This window comes from Vombatus ursinus, unplaced genomic scaffold (genome assembly GCF_900497805.2).
Source record: "Vombatus ursinus unplaced genomic scaffold, bare-nosed wombat genome assembly UNPS02014798.1, whole genome shotgun sequence".
Taxonomy (NCBI): domain Eukaryota; kingdom Metazoa; phylum Chordata; class Mammalia; order Diprotodontia; family Vombatidae; genus Vombatus; species Vombatus ursinus.
The window spans coordinates 57,878,090-57,900,630 of record NW_020954576.1 but is presented as its reverse complement, the minus strand read 5'-3'; the positions used below and the strand labels follow the sequence as shown (position 1 = coordinate 57,900,630).

The 22,541-nt window shown below is 38.2% G+C and overlaps 1 protein-coding gene across 1 annotated transcript in view; it reads left to right on the top strand.

Moving 5' to 3' along the window:
* LOC114049909 (polypeptide N-acetylgalactosaminyltransferase 2) overlaps window positions 1–22,541 on the top strand; it is a 250,497-nt gene that overhangs the window by 141,247 nt on the left and 86,709 nt on the right. The window contains exon 3 of the mRNA XM_027871357.1: window positions 18,976–19,129. Coding sequence (XP_027727158.1) covers window positions 18,976–19,129 — 154 coding nt within the window. The remainder of the gene's footprint in view (window positions 1–18,975; window positions 19,130–22,541) is intronic.

Below are 22,541 nucleotides of genomic sequence, written 5' to 3'. Positions count from 1 at the left end.
CATGCTTTTCTATATGCATCATATTCATTATTTCTTACAGCACAGTAATAGTCCATTAAATTCACGTACTACCATATATTTAGCCATTCTTCAATACATAGGCATCTTCTTTATTTCCAAGTATCACAAAAAGTGCTACTATAAATATTTTGGTATAGATGAGGACTTCCTTCTTATCAATGGTTTCCTTCTGGCATAAGACTAGTAATGGAATCTCCAGACTAAGGAGTATCCACACTTAGCATAGTAGGTGCAGGCTCTCTAAAGTTCTTAATATCAGATTTCCCCATTGAGATCCAACCCGTGTCAGTAGAGACCAGGAAACAGCCGTCCTCCCGTCATTGACTGTTGTGAAATTGCCTCACTGTGAAATGGTCTCTGTTCACAATGTCATTCACATGTTTCTCTAACAAAGCTTATCAGTGTAATTGTAATTTTGTATCCTTTGATAAGTAGCTGGGGATGGAATTTGTAGGGCCTCCTTTCCTAGAGGGGATGGCTTCCTGGAGGTTCAAGTTGCAGTGCCTGAAGATGGGGTGTCTCTGCTCCTAATCTGTGCTGATCTGAATTCAGGTTATCTCCTGGCTGGGAGCCCAGGGGCCTGGTAGAACCAGGACTGTTGCTGCCGTTGGGTATAAGTGGTGAGGGCAAGTTTCCCAGGCCTTTTAAGGAACTGATTTTGGTGGTTTCCTTCCCTGGAAATATAATGCCTTGGGATTTCCTGTCTCAGGGTCTATACCTGCTCTGCCAAGGCTGTAGCCTTCCATTTCCACAAAGCACTGAGTCAGACCTCCACTACCTTCTCACTGGATTCTCCATTTGGAGTGTGGACTTCCAGGGCTTACAAGGCGTATTGAGTTCCTTGGGCTGGATTGCCTGCCCTGTTTGGAGGCTATCCCTGTTCTATCCAGTGTCAATGTAGCAGCACTGCAGCCCTCTATTTGCCACCAGATACACAGGCAGGTGAGGACTTTTCGTTAACACTAAGGCTCATGTTCCACCATCTACATTGGTTCTGGAAGATTGGGGCTCATCAGTCAATCAATTAATCAATAATAAGCATTTATTAACCACCTACCATGTGGCAGAAACTGTGCTAGGCACTGGGGCTACAAAGACAAAAGTGAAACATTGTTTGCTTTCAAGGACCTTACAATCTGGGTAAAAAGCATGTATGTAGAGCCTAAGAAATAAGGCACAGACCCCTACATTCACTTTTTGGCTTGGCTCACTAGCCCATCTTGTACTCATACTGCCATGTCTGGAGTTCCAAGAGGAGGGTTCACTATACTACTGTTCAATCTTTGTCTCAGGATCCTAGGAGTAACCCTGGTATGTGTGCAGATGAAGGATACATTCCACCTACTTACCACTTTATCTCCTGAGCCCCTACTGGTGTGCTTCACATTTACACAAAATCAATTAGTGACTCTTAAACATAAAATATATATTTACTAAATGGTAAAGCACAGGCAATAATAACTATAACATTTACTTAGTAGAAAGCAAAATCAGGAATGATGAACATATCACAGACCACCCATAAACCTGAGTCATCCTCTCCCTTCAGTGCACGAAATGTCCTGGCAAAGCCAATCTTTCTTTAGAGGCCTGTCCTTTCAGTCTGTAAATGGCACCGGAGAGCAATAAGCTAAATACTTCTGTTACTTCTAGCTGCTAGTGCCCTCCCCAGTTATCTTGTATATATGTATTTAAGAATATGTTGTCTCCTTCCATTGAATGTAAGTTCCTTGATCTTTCAGTTTTGTCTTTATATCCCCCAGTATTAACATAGCCCCTGGTATATAATAGGTGCTTAATAAATGCCTGTGGATTGATTGATTGATTGATTGGCTTCAGAGGATAGAGTAATTAGGTAGAATTATTAAAGAGTGATTTAGGTTGGACGTAAGAAAAAACTTCTGAACAGTCACAACCATCTGAAAGTAGAATGGGCCACCTCAGAGGGTAATGGGTTCTTCCTCATTGGATTTTCAGTTAGAGGTTGGAAGGCAACATGTTAGGGATATTGTAGATGGAATTAGAGTTCATATACAGTTTGACTTTGGACATCCCTTATAACCCCTGAGATTCCACAATAACATTTGTCATCTGACTTTCCTACAGTGTTTATTTATATCTAATATCTTTTGTCCAATTAAATGTAGTCACCCAAAGTAACTAGTTATCAATAATTCTTGCTTCTTCTAATCTGGGAATCTTAACTATAAATTTGGTTTCTTACTCTCTTGTAGACATGTTTTTTTCAGAGTATTTATTAGCTAACCTTTCATTTAAAAAAAAAAAGCCTTTTTTGCTTGGTTCAGTCTCTTCTCCTTTTTCTTATCACCCAAGATCAGTGTCTCAGGATAGAAACTAAAACTATGACTTTTCCATTGAAAAAGATAATTATATTTCTTCCAGTAGCTCTTTTTTCCCTCTTTGTACCTCAGCTCTAAACCTGACCAATGAGATTAATATAGCAGGAAGGAATGTGACCCAAATAAATTTGATAGAAAAGCAAAGGCTGGAGGAGGGTTTAAAAGGTCAGTAATATCTCCTTGACAGCATTTACAACTTACTTTGTATAGCAGCGGTATTTGTTGGGTGGCTATTCTTGATCGGTAGATCATTTCCTCAATTTAGATATTTTCTTTTTTGACTTTATGAAATCTTTGTTGCTATTAACCATTTATATGAAAGGCAACCATAGTCTCATTGACTTCAGTGTGTGGTTTTTAATCCCAAAGATTTATCCTCTTAACTTTTTGTTGTGTCACTGTAAATAGTCTTGTCTAGTGGGAAGAGGTGGTAGAGTACATGGTAGATGGGTGCAGGATGGAAAATGAGTTATTGAAACATACCTAAGTAAAAAGTTTTAGATCATTTATGAATTATCCCTCTCCCTTTTTAAAAATATCCTTTCAACCTGACCCCCAGCTTCTACGTTACCTAAGCAATTCATCTCTCAAAATAGCATTAGTCTTGGGCTCTTACACAGCAGCTTAAAAAGGGAAAGGGGAAATATCTAATGGGATTTGAATCCAAAGCGTGAATTACCATTTTTTAATAACTGAAGTTGAGGTTGGGCTTTTTTTTTTCCTTTTTTTCTTCTCTCTCCCTTCCCTCTACTAAAACAAAGAGCAAGTTACTTGTGTATTTATCCAGCATTGCTGCATAGACTGGGAGAAATTTTTCCTTGACCTTTCTTCTTTGAAGAGATTAAATTGGGTTTGGCATTGTGAGTTTTAAAAGGCTGATTATAGAAACAGGAGAGGATGGAGTACCTTTAAATCTCTGCAGTTACTTCTCAAATTGCTTTTTTACAGTGAAGGGAGCAGCATTCATGTTCCTTGACTTTGAGACTAAAGCAGTTTGGGAAGCCTAATAAAGTATATCTAGGGGATAATAATAATAACAAGAATAAAATACCTAGTAAAGTGTGTGATGATAATAATAACAATAATAATAATACACCTAACAAAGTATATCTTTGGCAATAATAAGGAACTACGGTGACAGAGCATGTTAGTACTGTGACTTGGCATTTGATGATGATGATGATGATGATGATGATGATGATTTATCCTCAATCACTCTTAATTTCTCTAGACTTTGAGGGTGACAGAACACCTTCAGGCCAATGAAGTAGGTGGTAGAAAGAACCTTACATAGTATAAAGTATCAACCAGGCTTTCCCTGCCGAGTTTTGGTAGGCCTCATGTATTGATTAAAACTATAAAGTACTCTCTGGGGACATGGATTTGAACCCTTTTTAACTGCCATCAGATGGCATCTTGGTGGCTTTAGTCTAAATCAGATGTTATTGGAACTGGAAAGACTGAGTTAAAGCAGATTAATGTAGCCCCTAGGGCAGGAGCTTCTAACCTGGGGTCCATGAAAGATTTCAAAGGTTCTATGAGCTTGGATGGGGAAAAAAAATTACATCTTTATTTTCACTAACCTGTAACTGAAATTTAGCATTTCCTTCAATTCTGAATATAGGCAACAAAACATTATTCTGAGATGACTCAGCTACATAAGCTTTGCCACCAGTCAAAGCTGTAGGCTTATCGTTGAATTATTCCTCATAGCATTGCCAGGAAGTTTAGTATTATTGTCCTCCTACAGGGGAGAAAACTAAAGTGAAAAAGACTCTTTGGCATTAGTTGACTGTTAACTCAACATTAACCAGAAGCACAGCTGTTATCACATGACCTGCAAGTTGACAAAATAGAGGCTTTCTGTAAATCTCCACTGCAAAGTTAAAAAGAAAGGAATTATGCCTTTCCCCTCCTCCCCCCTCTCCCCCAGTGATTGTAGGCTACATTAATAAGAGTATAGTGTCCTAGTCAAGGAAGGTGATAGTTTCATGGTGGTTTCTGCTGATTGTATCACATTTTGGAATACTGTGTTCAGTTCCATTTCTCTCTCTCTCCCCCCCCATTCCCCCTCCCACCTTCCCTCTATTATACACACACACATACACACACACACACACACACACACACACACACAGAGAAAAGGAAGTGGGTCCTTCACATAATAAGAATGAGAGACAATAGATGGACAGTCCAAGTGCTACATTGGATAGCCCAAGAAATCCAACAGAAAGCCTCTAGTATTCTGGATGGATTCATTCATTCCACAAACAACTACTATGATCAAGTGCCAGTGAAAACAGTTTCTGTAAAGAGAAAAGATATCAATAAAACATATTGCTAAAAAAAGAAAGAAATGAAATCAATCCCTGCCCCAACAGCTCACAGTCAGGTCCTCCTTGGAGGATTTATGTAGTGACGTGGGTAAAGGTCACACAGAATGGTGTACTGGGAGGAGCATCTATACCAGTGAATTTATAGATCCATCAAAAGAAACTCTTGGGGGGGGGGGCAGCTAGGTGGCACAGTGGATAGAGCACTGGCCCTGAAGTCAGGAGGACCTGAGTTCAAATGTAGCCTCAGACCAAACACTTGACACTAGCTGTGTGACCCTGGGCAAGTCACCTAACCCCAATTATCCCCCCCCAAAAAATAAAAAAAAAAAACTCTAAGGACAGCTAGGTGGCACAGTGGATAGAGCACTGGCCTTGGAGTCAGGAGGATGTGAGTTCAAATCTGGCCTCAGACACGTAACACTCACTAGTTGTATGACTCTGGGCAAGTCACTTAACCCCAGTTGGCTCACCAAAAAAAATAAACAAAAATAAACTCTAAGGATAAACTTTGAAGCTGTCTAATAATTTTGTGAGGTTCTCAACTTCACAAATATAAGATGAGGAAAGCCATGGTTAGACAGTATTTTGTCCAAAAAAGACAGAGACATTTTTAGTGAATTGCAAGCTCAATATGAGTCAGCATTGTGATGTGGTAGTGAGAAAAGCTTGTCTGAGCTGAGGCTACATCAGGACAGGTATAATGTCTGGAATTAGGGAGAGAACAAATCCCCTTGTATTTTGCCCTGGTCAGTCCATGAGTAGAACATTGTGTTCGGTTCCAGACACCACATTTTTAAAAGGACGTTGATAAGCTTGAGAGCATTCAGAAGAGGGCAACCAGAATAATGAAAGGACTTGAGGTGGTTCCATAAAAGTCATGGTTGAAGGAATTGGGGATAGTTTGCATGGAGAAGAGAAGACTTAGGGCAGGATTGGAGAAAGGATGGGGTAGCTATTTTCAAATATTTAGAGGGCTGCCCAGGAGCAGAACTAGGAGCACTGGATAGATGTTGCAAAGTGGTAAATATAGGATTAACATTAGGAAATACTTCCTAACAGAGCTATTGAAAAATGGAATAAACTATATCAAGAGGAAATCATTTACCCATTGCTGAAGCAAGCCATAGGGTTGAATTATCACTTGTCAGTCATGTTTTAAAGGGAATTTTTATTCAACTATAGGTTGGACTAGAATTCAAGGGTGGCAAACCTGCAACCTTGAGGCCACAAGAGATCCTCAAGTGTGGCCCTTTGACTGAATCCAAACTTCACAGAACAAATCCCCAACCAAAGGACCTAGAAGGTCACATGTGGCCTTGAGGCCGCAGGTTCCTCACCCCTGGATGGTCTTGAGAGGTCCCATCCAAATCTGAGACTTTTTTATTTGGTGATTCTTTAATAAGAACCCCATTCCTGGAAGGGTTCAAGCTTAGTTTAAGTGACCACATAGTTCTGCATGGTCTCAGAGCTTGGACTAGATAATTCATAACATCTCTTCCAACTTCCAACTAGCTGTGTGACCCTGGGCAAGTCACTTAACCCCAATTATCCCCCCCCAGAAAATAAAAAAAATAAAGTAAATTAAAATAAATTAAAATAAAAAATAAATTAAAGAATAAAAAAGTATAACTGGATGGTATCAGAATTCTAACATAAAACATTTTGGCAAAGTAATGGAAACTCCATAAAACCAATTGCCTTAGGCAGGAAGGTTTGTGGTTTGTGCTGTTTTAAGAATATTTGCATTTAAGAAATGTTAGACCATTTGGGGATGCTTTTCGTTTGATGAAGGTAAAAATAAGGATTAGGGACAAGATTGGAACGGGACCTGTGTTTTCACTGGTGTAGGAAACTCCTTCTACCAATACTGGTCAGCACCTTCTGTGCCACCTAGGGTCCTAACACAGCCCATATTTATCAGAGGAATAGGACCTGAGGTATTATTAGGTTTTCTTCATCTGAATTTTATTTTTGTTTTCTTTTGGAGGGAGGTGGATTTGTGATTTGCGTACTGTTGGGACTTCCAGGTCTTGAAACTCCCTCCATATGTGTAGATCAGCAGTGTGTCTGTTACTTCTTGTCTTGCTTGTTGTCATGCTTCCGTGACCATGAGAGGCTGCACAAATTGACTGTTGTCACACAGTCAGAATGTGTTAGAGATAATTACTCGAATCCAGGTCTTTCTGACTGCAAGGCCACCTCTCTAGACACAAAACCATAATTCCTCTCCCATACTCCCCAAGTCTTTTTCTTTATACAGAATGATTTTGTGCAATTTTTGAGTCGTATGTTTGGGAAACTAGATTTCTTAACCCTTCTTAACAAAGTACAAGAACAAGTACAAACTCTGTAAGTGTAAATGCATTTGAAATAAAGACATTTTATAGCTTGCAGCGCTTTGCTAGGTCTCCTCTTTGTTCACTTTTAAAAATGAATCGACTAATAGCAAAAAAATTTTACAATAAAAAGAAGTAGTGAAAAAATAGCATGAGTTGAGAAGTTCTTAAGACATAGTTAAAAAAAAAAAGAGATAGTTAAGAGAGAATTAGAACTTGTGATAGCCAAAGGTCCAAACTAGCCCATTTTTCCTGGTGTAACCTACACTGATTCTGGTATGACTCTGGGCCACATGCCCAGAGCCAATGACATTTATTTTAAATTCCCATGTTGTTTATATGTCTTAGAAATTGAGATCTCTGTGTGTTAACAGTTTCTCATTTGTGTATCAGTCCCCTTCCTTTTAATGACATACACATCATTTCATGATCTTTCACATGAAGAAACTTAGTTCTTTTTTCTTTTAAACCATAAAAATCCAATCAAGTTGAGACCAACAGAAAAGTTAAGGTAAATCTAAGAACCCTTTTTGTTTTGATTTAAAATACATTCTATATCCCTTCCTTGGCTGCTTTCCCAGAGCAGGTTACTCTCTCTTACACTATTGTAACTTTAAATTTGTTTAAGCCATCCTTCCCTGAGAGGATTTAAATGAGAAATTGCAAGGCGGCCATTGGTTTTGATCTACATTTTAGCAGTCCCCTGCTGCCCCTCTTCCATCAAGGTTCCTGATTCACTGGCCTTACGTAGCCTAGCCTCAAAGGAAGACACTTACCTTTCCTTTTTACATTTAGAAGTGATAGATTGATGCAATTTATCCTCGAGAGCATATGTCAACGGTGTCCTGATCTGATGTATGATCAGTAGCAGCAGAGAGTTATCTAATTAAAGGGCCACCCTGACATTTTTATGGTAAGCATTCTTTAGCAGTTCAGTTTAATATAGATTGTACCATCTTCTTTTCTCTCTCTCTTTCTCTTTTTTTAATGTGTATTCACTGGAGGTTGTTTTATATTTTTTTAAAGGATAGACTATTTGAGACATTTGTTTTATATTCATATATATATTTGTGTATGTATATGTATACATATATACACATGTGTGTGTATACACATAAAATATAGCTATACATATGTACTTTCTTATTCATATATACTTACAAATATACACATTTGAAAACTTTGCGTATGACTTCTTTTAGATTTGAGTTGCGTTTTAATTGGTAGAAATACTTTAATTGGTAGAAATACTGTGTAGTCCTAATACATGGTTTGGTTCTGTTATGGAACCTTGTATGGCCTTGGGCCCTTCATTAGTAACTGCCCTGTTTGAGATTCTTCATTTTCCCTATCACCAAGATAATTTGAATTTAATGTTAGCCTTGATTTAGGAGATGAAACCGAGATGGTGTACTAATTAAGGGTGTGGGTGGTTGGAGGATAGAATAGGGGAAATGATTAGAGACAATCAGGTTTATAAGTACCAAGTGCAGAGCATTCTAGTTTGAAGGGAGGAACAGCCTACATAAGTCTAAATTCAGTAGTTGGATTATCAGAGGCAACCTGGCCTTATGGAAAAAAACATTGGAGTTAGATTTAAGTCCCAATTCTTCCATTTGCTAGTTCTGTAATCGTAGGCAAATCACTTAACCTCTAGGCCTCAGTTTCTTAACTTGCCAAATGAAAGAGATGTACCAATATGGTTTCTGAAGCCCCTTCCAGCTAGCTCAAAGAGTATGTTAAAACGTGGCAGGAAAATACTTTAGAAGCATAATGATCATACTGTCTGTATGATCTTGGGCAAGTCATGACCCCCCTGAGCCTCATTTCCTTCCATGTAAAATGAGGGAAATGGACTAGATGACTTATCAGGTCTCTTCCGCTGTTAAATCTATCACTAAGAGTAAGCCACGTGGGACAGTTTTTAAAGAGTGAGTACTTTGTATTCTTGGTGCTTGACACATAATTGGTATTTAATAAATGCTTGTTGAATCAACTTAGTAAATGTCTCTTTAAGTGGCAAATATGTATAAAACACTATTTAAATGGTAAATATATATATGTATATGTATATATATATATATACATATATATATATGTAAAAGCAGCTAGGTACTAGAAAAGAGACAAAGGTAAAATAAGGCATTTTGTGTCATGGGAGTATTGTTATATTTAGTTGTATTAAATGAGAAAATAAGGCTGATGCCTAGGAAAGATGTCACTTCTGTGACATGTATCATCACTATTCCAGAACCTTGTAGGCTATATTCCAACAGAAGCTGTGTTGAAGGCAATTGTCCCTTGGCTAGGGATGCTGGCTTTTTGACATTGCTAATTATTTTCCGTGAAGGATTTGGATTTTTATGATGATGCCCATTGCTGGGCATCACAACTTCTGTCAGCTGAGTCAATGCCCTCAAAATATTTAATGAGCATATGCGGTGTGCCACCACTGTGCCAAACACTGTGAGAGGTACAAAGAGGTACAGGTGCCCTGCCTTCAAGTAACTTATAATCTAATTGAAGAAATGGAAGACCCACAAGGCAACATTACAAAAGGCTCACAGAGCAGTGTATCACAAGTGCCAGCTGGGCTCAGGCAGTGCTATGAGATTTTAGAACAGAGGGAGAGATCTCTGTGGGCTCATACCCTGTTCTAGGAGGGATTTCCACATCCAATATAATGGACAACTTGGAGCCTGAGGGATCAGAGAGACAATAACTTTACTAAAAACTTACTCAGGACTCTCAGGTAAAAGCATCCAATGCAGAGGTTCCTTGGAGATCTCAGAAGTTGCCCATTCAGGGCATAGAACAGTCCTTATATATCTTGCCCACAGGCCCCATAGTTAGGATGTCAGGTCAATCTCCTTGGGGGTCAAAGTTGAAACAGACTTCCCAAGTCTTTTCCACAGCAACCTGGCTCATGTGTATGTGTGGTTGGGAGTAGGGGAAAAAGAAGGCAGTGTTTACTGGCCCGCAACATATATCATAGAGAGAGTTGGAAGAGACTTTGAAGGAATTTAGCTTAAACTGAGGCCCCAACAGTATCAATTGACATGCCCAAAGTTGCAGTCTAGCAGAGCTACAATTTGAATTTAAATCCTTTTACTCCAATTAAAGTGTTCTTTCCAATAAAGCATCATGGCTTTTCTAAGTAAATCTTTGTGGAAGCCATGGTATGGAGGCTATCAGGGTAGGCAGGAATTGGAAAAGTGTAGACGAAGGTAAAATAGTGAAAGGTTACTTAACTTTGAGCTACTAGTATAATCTACTTTTATATTTAGATCTGTGGTACAGTCTGACTTGTTTTATCCATCCTGGTCCCTGGAACGTTCCCACATTCCCTGGTTATGGGTTTTAATCTCAGTTTTGAGTGGCTATTTAAATAGAGTATAAACCTTTAATATCTAAGACTTTTGTTTTCAAAGAATATCATGGAAGGTACATAACCACCAGAGGTCAATGCAAACAATCTCTGGCCTCTAGAAGAGATGATGCCTAAGGCATTGAGAAGCTCTAATTTTTACCACCGTCTTCAGGAAAGTAATCATGTATTACCCAGAACAGTATTTTCTTTCATTTATCTGTCTGTCTGTCTATTTATTTCAAACCAGATGTGCCTTCTTATTCATTTTTAGCCCATTTCCCATTGTTCTACCTTCAGTGGAAATGGAGCTTATTTCTGCCTTCTGAATATTTTGTGTTTTCGAAATATGAAGTCACCCATCATCCTTTTCTAAACTAAGCAGTCCCAATTTCCCTATTTTTCCTCATATATTTTATTTCCTAAAATACCCAATTCCCTGTGTTCTCTTTAAAGAGTTGTGAGATTTTGAAAGATGACAGAAGTGCAAATTGATTTATGAACATCATTTGAAAAAACGTCAATAAATTCAGCTGTTCTGTCTATTGTTTTAACTTTCCCTCCCCTCTCTCCACATTATTCCTGTCAGATTGTGAATTACCTATACATCCTCCTGCCAAGTCTTCCATTCAGGACCTTGATTGGGGTTTGAGTTCCCTCCAAGCATTTTTGGGGGTGGGGCTCTACCTCCTCCCCCTTGATTTTTGGGGTGGCTCTGGAGTCTCTGTGTTTTCAAAATTTAATATAGTATGTCTGAAGTCTAAATAAATCATTGTTTCGGAAGAAGAAACATCATTGATAGCCTTTGGATATTAGAGTACTTTCAGCTTTAGGGAAATAAATGGGGGAGAGTTGTGGAGTCAGAGGTGATATTGAGGATGCTTATGTGACAAAGGGGTAGCAGGGTAGTGAAAGCTTTGGGTGTCACAGGACACCTATAAAGTCAAGTCAGTGAGGTCAAGTCATGCATTTATTAAGTACTTAACTAAAGAGATCGTACTTTTAAAGGTAGTCATTCTGTAAAAATCTCAAAGGATGTGGGCCCTGGACAAAATCCTTGTATCAGAGAACAGCTGATGACTCTTCTGTCTTTCAGATAATGAAGTCTGGGACCCTGTCTGATGGAGTATCTCATGGTGCCTGTTCTCACATGGTTGGCAGTGGAGAGGCTCAGTTCATAGGGTCAATTAGAGTGTGCTGAGGGGTTGTCACCATGTTACTGGCAACACAAGGGGCTGGAGAACCCTACACTTCATTTGAATCATCCGTCCCTTCTAACACTACTCCCCAAACCCCCTTACATTTCCCTTTTCCTCTCCCCAGTCCCATACTCACATACACTAAAATTACATAGTGCCCTCCTTTCCTTGCCTCTCTATACCCAGAGGAAAAACCAGAACAGTGATATATGAGGCAGAGAGTTATAAATCCTAGCAAATGTTCTATGCTTTGGGTGAAATAGTTATAGGCTTTACCAGTGGAAATCATTATGAGCTGGAGGAAGGAACATTGACCCAGGAGTCAGAAGATCCAGGTTCAAATTTTAGCCTTGCCATTTACGAACCAGGTAACCTTGGATAAATCACTTTACCTACCCGGGCCTCAGTTTCCCCATCTGTAAAATGACTAGGAGACCTCTAAGATTTTTTTCTAATTCTAAAATCCTATGATCTTCTGAGCCCCATTTTTGCTATTCATGTGCCTGTCATATAAGTTAAATTATAATATTAATGCAGTGGCAATTAGCTAATGCTCAGGCCAAGTCCCTAAAAATAATTTTAAGCAGAAAGACACATCAGACATAGCTATAGTGCAGATTTACTGAAACCTGCTCATTTGAACTCCATAGTAGGAGCTATCTGTTTGGATTTTTGGCTGAAGCACTAGGCAAATGCCTCAATTTATGTTATACTGTGGCACGATAATGTAAGTACAATGAAGAGTTGAAGGTTTGTACATTGTCTGGTACAGATGTGTGGTTTTTCTAAATGTCTTTTTCCTATGGTATTTAGATGGAAGGGATGGGATTTTAAAGGGTAATTTGCATCCAACACCCTACTGATGCTCCTCTAACGTGAATCACTGTGAGAGAAAAAAATGTCAACACCTTTGTTGCTGAACCAACTAAATATTTGTCCGAAAAATGAAGTCTTTCTGTATCCAGGGAATTCATTGGTTTTTAGAGCCTGTTTCCCATCTGAATGGAGAGCCCTGTGCGACCCCAGCTTCATTTCCACAGCAACCAATTGTAACGTGACAGGGGTCACAGCCTTACAAAGCAATAGCAGTAGAAGTATATGAGCTTTAAATGAAAATAATATATTATTTACTCTAAGACCTTAAGTCTTTTTTTTTTCAATATATCCTATCTTTTTCTTTCTCTGTGAATTGTGGGAAAATACCTGGAAATTCGAGAAATCAGCATTGACTGTGTATGTGCCTACATTTGTGTGTAACCTTGAACAAGATACTTTTCTGAACCTTAGTTTATTTATCTATAAAATAAAGGTATTAGATTAGATCAATGGTTCTCAAACTTTTTGGTCTCTTGACTCGTTTACACTCTTAAATTATGGAGAACCACAGAGAGCTTTTTTAAAATGTGGGTTCGGTCTATCGATATTTACTGTATTAGAAATTAAAATGATTAAATTTAATATTTGTTAGCCCGTTTAAAAAATAAATCCATTACATATTAAAAATAAAGAACACTTTTTAAATGAAAAGTATATTTTCCAGAACAAAAAAAAATAGTGAGAACGGCACTATTTTACTTATTTTTTGCAAATCTGGCTTAATGGAAGACAGCTGGATTTTCCTATCCATTTCCACATTCAGTCTCTTATAGTATGTTGCTTTGGTTGGAGTATATGAAGAAGTATATGCCTTCACACAGATATTTTGTTGGAAAAGGAAAGAGTATTTTAAATATGCAAATAAAATCTTAGCATTATTATAAAAATAGTTTTGACCCCACCTGCTTCTTGCAAAGGTCTGAGGGACCCTTTATATGTTCACAGACCACACTTTGAGAACCACTGTGTTAGATGATCCAAAGCTCTGATCTTCTAGCTCTGAAACACTGATACTGTGTGTGTGTGTGAATGTATATTCACAAAACATACCTTTTTCATTGTTGTTACTGAGTCATTTTAGTCACGTCCAGCTCTTTGTGACCCCCATTCAGAGTTTTCCTGGAAAAGATAGTGGAACACACAGCTCATTTGACAGATGAGGAAACTGAGGCAAACAGTGTTAAGTAATTTACCCAGGGTCACACAGCTACTAAGTGTCTGAGGCTGGGTTTGAACTCAGGTACTGTTGACTCCAGGCCTAGAGCTCTATCTACTGTGCCACCTAGCTGCCTACTTTTTTCATAAGTGACCTTATCAGGAATGTTTCAAAAGAAGGGAAGCTGCTTGGAAGATTTGTTTTCATAAATCAAATTTGCCCAGAGCGGGTTTCATTAGGACCATTTTAATGTTGAACCAAGACCTTTTTTCTTTTTGAAGTTACTAACAAGTTGTAAAGACTAAAATACTTTAAAGGGTACATTTCCAGCAGGGTACATTTCCAGCATGACCAACCACCAGTATTTATTGAGTGTTTAATATATGGGAGCTTATGATGTGTTAATGGGCTGTCATAACTAGGAGAAAATACAGTATTTAATGTAAACATATGCATAACACAAGTTTCCCTTAAAATCAAAATTCTGGCTGATGTCAACAGTAGCCAGCTGTTATTACAATGTAGCTCTAGAGAGATGACCTTAGAACAATCCAAAATTTATAGCATCGTTCTCAAGAAATTGGCATTATTAAACAGAAGTAATTGGTATTTAATTGCATCATTTGTGAGTCTTACTTCTTTGTTCTTTAAAAGTGTCCACTTAAGACAGATAATGTTAAATTTAGTTAACTAGTGCTGATAATAGCCAGAATATTGACTTTAATGCTACATAAATACGTTATATAAATACAGTGTAGAGCCTAGAACATTGTGCATATAGTAGTAACTACAATTGTTTTGGCAACAGTGGAATAGATAGGATGATAAATTAGAGGGATAGTACTAAAAATAATATATTTGAGGTCAACCCCTACTAAGCTGGGAAAAGCTTAGTGGAAGAGGGTTTTTTATTTTTTGTTTTGGTTTTAAGATTTAAGGAAATAAAAGAGGGAACATACCCTGGAAATGTGGGATAGCTTATAACAAGCCCTTGAGAATGAGAGTGCATGCTTTGGGTGTAAAAGAAATTTCCCCAGCTGAAACAGAGATGCAATGTGGGCCTGCCCTAAGTTAAATTGCTATTTTTTTTCTTCAACAAACCGTCATTTAGTTCTTAACATGAGTATTCCACTGTACTAGATGCTGTGAGATATATAAGGATATATAAAGATAAATGACATATGTCCCCTGTGCTAAGGAGTTCACAGTCCAGTCTTTAATGCTTATATATCTCTTCTTCCCTTCCAACTTTCCTCTTTTTCCCTCCCCTCTTCCTACCTCATTCTCTTCTTTCTTATTCCAGATATCTCATGGCTTTATGACTTCCTCGGTATCCCTCCCAATCCTGTCATCTGGACTTCCTTCTCCACACAGTCCCTTCCCTTTGTCCCTTCTCTGCTCCTTACTCTTACCTATTCTATGTCCCTTTTTGCTCAGACCGTGGTTAAGTGATAGGTTAACTACTTGTATTAAAACTAGAGTATTAGCGTGACAAGGCCAGACATATCCCTGACTCTCTCCTGTCTTCCAAAGTAACGTTTTAACCCATGACCTGCTGTGGGCTTCAATAACTTTTTTATACAATCAATGTCATTCAGTTTTTCAAGTCCAATTTTTGTAAAAACACAAAGTGAGACAGGGGAAATTACATGAACAATTTATTAACACTCTATTAGGACACTGGGGCAGTACTTATAAACTGATGGTAGAAATTTCTATAGTGGAGTAAGGGAAGAGAATTTAGAGTAGATATATTTTTATGATATTTCTCAAATCATAGAGGTAGGTTACTTTCCACTCTGGAGTGATAAAAGTAACCTCACAGTATAATAAAGAGGTGAAAACCCTGAGTGTATCTGGTCAATCTCTTTAGTTCCATTTCTTATGCAGTCATCCACATTGGGATTCATTGACTCTCTTCTCATTGGGTAGCTAGGTTGCATAGTGGATGGAGAACTTTCTGGAGTCAGGAAGACATGAGTTCAAATCATACACCAGGAACTTACTAGCTGTGTGATCCTGGACAGTCTCAGTTTCTTCATCTGTAAAATGAGGATAATGATAGCATTACCTCCCAGGGTTGTTAATGAGGATCAAAATGAGATTATAATTGTGAAGTGCTTATAACAGTGCCTGGTACATTGTAATGTGCTATATAAATGTTGGCTATTATTAAAGTTATTATTATTGTTATTATTAGGATCATCAAGGTATTCAGCAAGCCCAGGGAACGTTAATAATAAGAGTTGACATGTATCTTGCACTTTAGGGCTTGCAAAGTACTGTATATACACAGTCTCATTTAATCCTCACGACCCTGGGAGGTAAGTGCCACAGGTATGGTTATCCCCCTTTTATAGCTGAGGAAAGTGGAGGTTAATTGACTTGCTCAGAGTTGTGAAGCTAATTGTAGCTGAGGGCAGATTCGAACTTATCTTCCTATCTCCATAGCCAGGCCTCTATCCTCTATGCCTCAGAGAAAACCAAAAGAAATATCTTACTGAATGTGCTCTCACTGTGTTATGATTTCAGCACCACAACGTTCTTTGAGAATTTAGTTCTATGGTAGAATAATTACTTTTGAACTCTGATATTTTTCTCATGCAATCTCATAATGCTTTTTGCTTATCTTTTTTTAAAAAAACTGTACCTTTCATTATTTAAAAATTATTTGGCATTTTTATAATCCTTGGAAATGTGGCATGGGACAGATACCATTAGTGTTCTTTTTAGAATAGAGATAGGGATTGTTAGTCAGCTAACACTTAGTAAGCATCTGCTATGTCCCAAGCTCTGTGCTAAACCTTAGAGATAGAAAGAAAAGTAAAAAACAGTGCTTGCCCTCTAGGAGCTTACAGTCTAACAGAGGAAACAGATATGTGCAAACAAGACATATTCAGGATCGATTACATAAAATCAATGGAGGGAAGACATTAGCAATCTAATCCTTTGTTTGTGGTGTCCTTTGTTTTTTGCATCATTGTACTTTTCCTCAGTATCCCTTTCATTTCCCCTCCCATCAAGATATTACATAAATAGTATGACAGAAAATATTTTTTAAAGACAAGAAAAGAAAGGAAAAGAGGAGGGAAAATCAGCACAACCAAAGAATGCATTGGAAAGAGTCAGAAAACATGTGCAATGTTTTCTGTGGAGCTCCCACCTCCTTTGTGCCCTCTCACAACTCTCCATCAGAGTCTTGCTTGATCTTTATAGTTTTTCTACATTCACTTTTGATTTTGTGTATATTGTTGTTGTGTTCACTTACACTATTGTTGTCATTGTGTATATTATTTTCTTTGTTTGCTTACTTCACTCTGCATCAATTCATATAGATCTTTCCATGCTTCTCTGTATTCATCATTTCTTATAGCACAATAATGCCCCATTGCATTCACATACCACAATTTATTTAGCCATTCCCCAATTGATAGGCATCTACTTTGTTTACATCTCTTTGTATATCACAAAAAATGCTGCTACAAATATTTTGGGGTATATGTGGGAACTTTCTCCTTATCAGTGACTTCCTTTTTTAAAAAAATATTTATTTCATTAAATATTTCCCAATTAGATTTTTAAAAAATTTAATATTTGTTTTAAAAAATTTCCAGTTTTAAATGTTTACTCTCCCTCCCTCACACCCTTCCTCCACCCATTGAGAAGACAAGCAGTATGATACCGATTACATATATGAAGTCATGCAAAACATTTCCATATTAGCCATGTTGTGAAAGAAACATACATGCTTCATAAAACAAGAAAAATATAGAAAGTGAAAAAAGTATGTTTCAATCTGAACTCAGGATTCATCACTCAGGAGTTGAATAACATTTTTCATCATGGAATTATCTCATATCATTATCTTGAGTCTTTTACAATTGATCATGGTTACGATATTGCTGTTTCTCTGTACAATGCTAGCCTGATTCTGCTCGCTTCACTTTGAATCAGTTCATATAAAACTTCCCAGGTTTTTCTATCAGTAGTTTCCATAGAGTATAAGTCCAGTAACTAAGTCTTTAGTTCAAAGAGTATGGACATTTTAGTCATTTTATTTGCATAATTGCAAATTGCTTTCCAAGATGGTTGTACCTTTTTACAACTCCACCAGCAGTGTATAATTAGTATAACTGTCATCCCACAACCTTTACAACACTGTCAGTAAACATTTATTAACTGCCTACTATGTGTCAGGTATTGTGCTAAGCACTAGAGATAGAAAGGAAGCCACTGGACAATCCCTGCTTCCAAGGAGCTCACAGTCTATAGGGGAGAGAAAATGCAAACAGTCATGTATAAACAAGATATATTGGATAAATTGGAAATAATGAACAGAGGGAAGGCACTAGAATTAAGAAATATAGGGAAAGGTTTCCTGTAGAAGGTGAGAGTTTAGCAGGGACTTGAAGGAAGCCGGAGACATAGATGAGGGGAGAGCATTCCAGGTATGAGGGAACAGCCAGTGAATATGCCTGGAGCCATGGGAAAGTGTAAGGTATGAGACTGGAAAAATGGGGTCATGGGGAGCAGGTTATGAAGGATTTTCGATGCCAAACAGGATTTTATATTTGGTCTTGGAGGTGATGGGGAGCCTGGAGTTTATTATTTAGGGGGCTGACATGGTCAGACCTTCACTTTAAGAAGACCACTTTGATGGCTGAGTAGAGAATGGGCTGGATCAGGGAGAGAAGGCCAACCATCAGACTCTTACAATAGCAGGGGATAAGGGCCTGCACCAAGACCGGACCTGTAATTTCACTGGTATAGGGAACTACCTCTACCAATGCAGATTGTCATCTTCCCTGAAAATTATAGGCTTGAGAGCTGCTCAGAGCAATGCTCTTAAATTGAGAGCATTGAGAGGTCAAGTAACTTGTTGGGGTTACATCGATAGACTTGAAACCAGATCTTCCAGTTCTTTAGCCAGCTGTTTATCCACTGCTCCGTGCCATGCCCCTAAACTGTCCTTTGTGTGGGGCAGAAATACTGTGAAATCGTGTAGACCTTAAGCCTGATAATATAGTTTTAGTTTAGAAATTATTGCTATTCAGTTTTTCCTGACATATGCATCTATGCAGTCTTGTACTGATTGATACATGCTTCTGTTGGGATGTTTTCTGTTTTGTTTCATTCACACACACATATGTATATATATTATATATAATTATATATATGATATTCTACTCTGAATGAAAGCATGGTGTTAATAAGAAATCCTGGACGTGATTCCGTAGGCAGAAACATTGCTTTAGTAAGCTCTGTTTCAAGAAGCTTTATTTAACCTTTGCTTTCTCCCCACTCCTTGCTCTGCTATCTTGTAGGGAAGGTTCGGTGGCAAGATTTCAATCAGGAAGCTTACGTTGGAGTCACTATGGTACGATCTGGTCAAGACCCATATGCCCGTAACAAATTCAACCAAGTGGAAAGTGACAAGTTGCGAATGGACAGAAACATACCTGACACCAGGCATGATCAGTAAGTATTGAGCTGAATGTCAGCATGGAGTTAGACTTGCTTATTTTCAAAGGATGTACGTGCCCATGGCTTCTTTGTATAGCTCTCAATACAAAGGTTCTTGGATGTTTTTGCAAACACTCACCTACCTGGGGAAAATTGTTGTTGACCATGAGAAGTAAGTGAACATTTGCCCCATATTTACATAGAGCTGGGAAGGATTCCCAGGCATAGGACTGTAGAACCATTCTTTTGCATGAGGATCATTGAGATTTGGGTTTGGTCTTTTAAAATTTGTGTGTGGCACGCATGGGTAGCCAGGTTAAAACCTAGTTTTCTAAAGAAGTGATGGAAATTCATAGTCTGTTAATCTGTAGTTTTGCACAAATTTTTAAACACATTCTCAAGTAAATCTAGGCTTCCCCTTTGCCAGCAACCTCATATTGGGAAGAAACTGAATTCTTATTTCTTAAGGTAGAGAGAGGCACTATGACAGAAGGGCAAGGGTATTGGAATTAGGAGGCAAACACATTCAAATCCTACCTCTGACCCTTGCTAGTTGTGTGGCTGTAGGCAAATCACTTAACTTTCTCAGCCTCAGTCACCTGATCTATAAAATGGGGAAGATGCAATCCAGTACTTAAATCCCAGGGTGATTATAACAGTCAAATAGAATAATATGTGTAAAGGGCTTTGTGAACTCTAGCCCTATAAATGTTAGTTATTGTCATCATCATTGTAAGGTTGCTGTCAGAATTAGAAGTAGACTGTGTTTATAATACTATAAATGATTCTTACCTCTCATTTCCTCCTTGATTCCATGAAGACTTTTGGTCTAAGGGTGCAGAGTTTGAGGCGTCCACAGGTATGAAGCTAGGGTATGTTTCACCACTTCACCATTGTTAAACAGGTGAAGAATTTGAATTCTTGATTGTTTTTAGCCATTCACCCCATCCTCTTCCCTTAAACTCTTGGCTGGTGCTTTTTGCCTGAAGAAATCCTTGATTTAAAGTTCTGTGAAAGGAATGTCCTCGGTGAATAATTCTGAATTTAGATTGAGGGATGAGGACTTTTTAAAGGGTTGGATGGTTCTTTCTACAGTAGAAACTGCTTCTGTAGCCTTCTGTGTGAACTAGGAAATACTTGGTTCCAAGGTGACTGGACTAGCTCCTAGTTCCCTGAGGCACTTTGATTTGGGGAATGTAATTTACTTCTCCCTGTAATTTCACTGATGGCAGGTAAGAAAATCAAAATGAATCAACCTATAGTTGTGTCACCAGTTAATGTACACCTGAGTTGTCTTCATTTCATAAACAGTCTTTATTGAGGAGATAATCATCTACCATTCTGTTAGTGTCCTCTTATTGTGAGGATAAGTAAGATAATATTTGTAAAGTGCTTTGCAGACATTAAAACACTATTTAGATGCTATTATTATTATTGTATGCATTTTAGTAGCAGGATTATAGGCATATGGAAAATATCTAGGACACCATGTAGTTCAGAGATGAGGAAAAGAAGGCCCAGACAGCTTGGTTAGGTGACTTGCCCACATTGTTTCCTAAAAGTGCTGAAATATCCAGTAGGCACAATTAGCATGTGTCTATGAAGACCTCAGCACCTAGCAAGTCAGGAGTAAAGTTTGCCTTGATCCTTTGTAGGGTTGCTCAGGGAGGAGGAAAGTGGTGGTGAAGGGAAGAATTGAAGAAAACGTGTTAGTGCCTTAGTGCCCCAGGGACATTTGTTCGCTACTGTTTGCTAATACAATACAGATTCCAGTTAACTCTGAGCAGCTAAGTGATGCAATGACTAGAATGCCAAGCCTAGAGTCAGGAAGATGAGTCTTCCTCAAAAATCTGGCTTTAGACTCTTATTAGCTGTGTGACCCTAGGCAGTTTAACCCTGTTTGCCTTAGTTTCCTCATCTGTAAAATGAGCTGGAGAAGGAAGTTGCAAACTACTCTGGTATCCTTGTCAAGAAAACCCCAAATAAGATCACGACGAGTTGGACATGACTTAGAAGCTCTTATGGTGTCTTCCTTGGGGTTCCATTTATTTCTCTCCTTCCCCATCTATACTTCACAGAGTGGTATAGCAGAAAGAACCCTAGATTTGGAGTCAGAGGACCTGGAGTTGAATCCTGGTTCTGCTACTTACCTACCTTTGTGATTGTGGACAAGTCTACTAACCAATCTATCTGAGTCTTTTCCTCATCTATAAAATGAAGGGGCTGAACTAGATATCTTAGATATTTTCTGTATTCCTGTAATCCTGTTATTAGGATGCATAGAATGATAACAATAGCTAGCATTTAGATAATGTTTTAATGTTTGCTAAGTACTTTAGAAATATTATCTTATTTATCCTCACAACAACAGTGGGAAGTAGGGGCTATTATGTTATTATGCCCATTTTATAGAAGAGGAAATTGAGGCAGACAGAGTTTAAGTGAGTTGCTCAAGGTCACTAAGCTAAGAAGTAGTTTATCTGAGATTAGATTTGAAATCATATCTTCCTGATTCCATGTCTAGCTCTCTATCCCGCTGTGCCACCTAGATGCCTCTTATATAATATAATATTAGGGGAAGTGTGGTATAGCAAATAGAAAGCTAGAATTAGAGTTAGAAAGAGCTGCTTTCCAATTTTGCCTGTGACACCTCCTGTCTATAAGACCAGGGAGAAGTCACTTAACCTCTTAGTGTCCCAGGTAACTCTCATGACTAGAATTTGCTGAACAGCATCTGTTCTTTATTAGTAGAGGGGAGCAAAATCTCTGTTTGTCTCAGTATATGGGTCTATGGTTTATTTGTGTCAGGGTAAATGGCATGAGTAGCTGAGGCACAGAGGCTCTGGCTCTAAAAATACTAGTGACATTGATCACTGATTGACTGATAATTAAATATGAGCTTAAATCCCATCAGTATACTGTGAGTATTCGCCCTTTGGTGTCTGAGGGCTAACACTCCCCCAGGCTTTTGCCCATGCTTTCTTGTAGCTTTCTATTACAAAGTGAGAAGAATGGGCCTTTCAATTCAGCTCAACTCACTAATTAATAATAATAATAATAATCATAATAACTAGCATTTATATAGCTCTTGCTATGTGCCAGACACTGTACTAAGCACCTTACAAATGTTATCTCATTTGAGCCTTACAGCAATCCCTGGAGGTTGGTTGTATTATCATCCCCATTTTGCAATAGAGAAAACTGAGGCAGATGGAGGTTAAGTTACTTGCCCAGGGTCAAACAACTAGTAAATGTCTGGGACCAAATTTGAATTCAGGTCTTAGTGACTCCAGGCCCAATGCTCTATCCACAGCACCACCTAGCTCATTAAATAAATTATTGACAGAACACAGCTGGGAAGTGTTTGCTTTTAAGTTCCTAGATTCTTGTTCAAATTCCTGAGCACCTCAGGTTGGTTGTTTTTTAA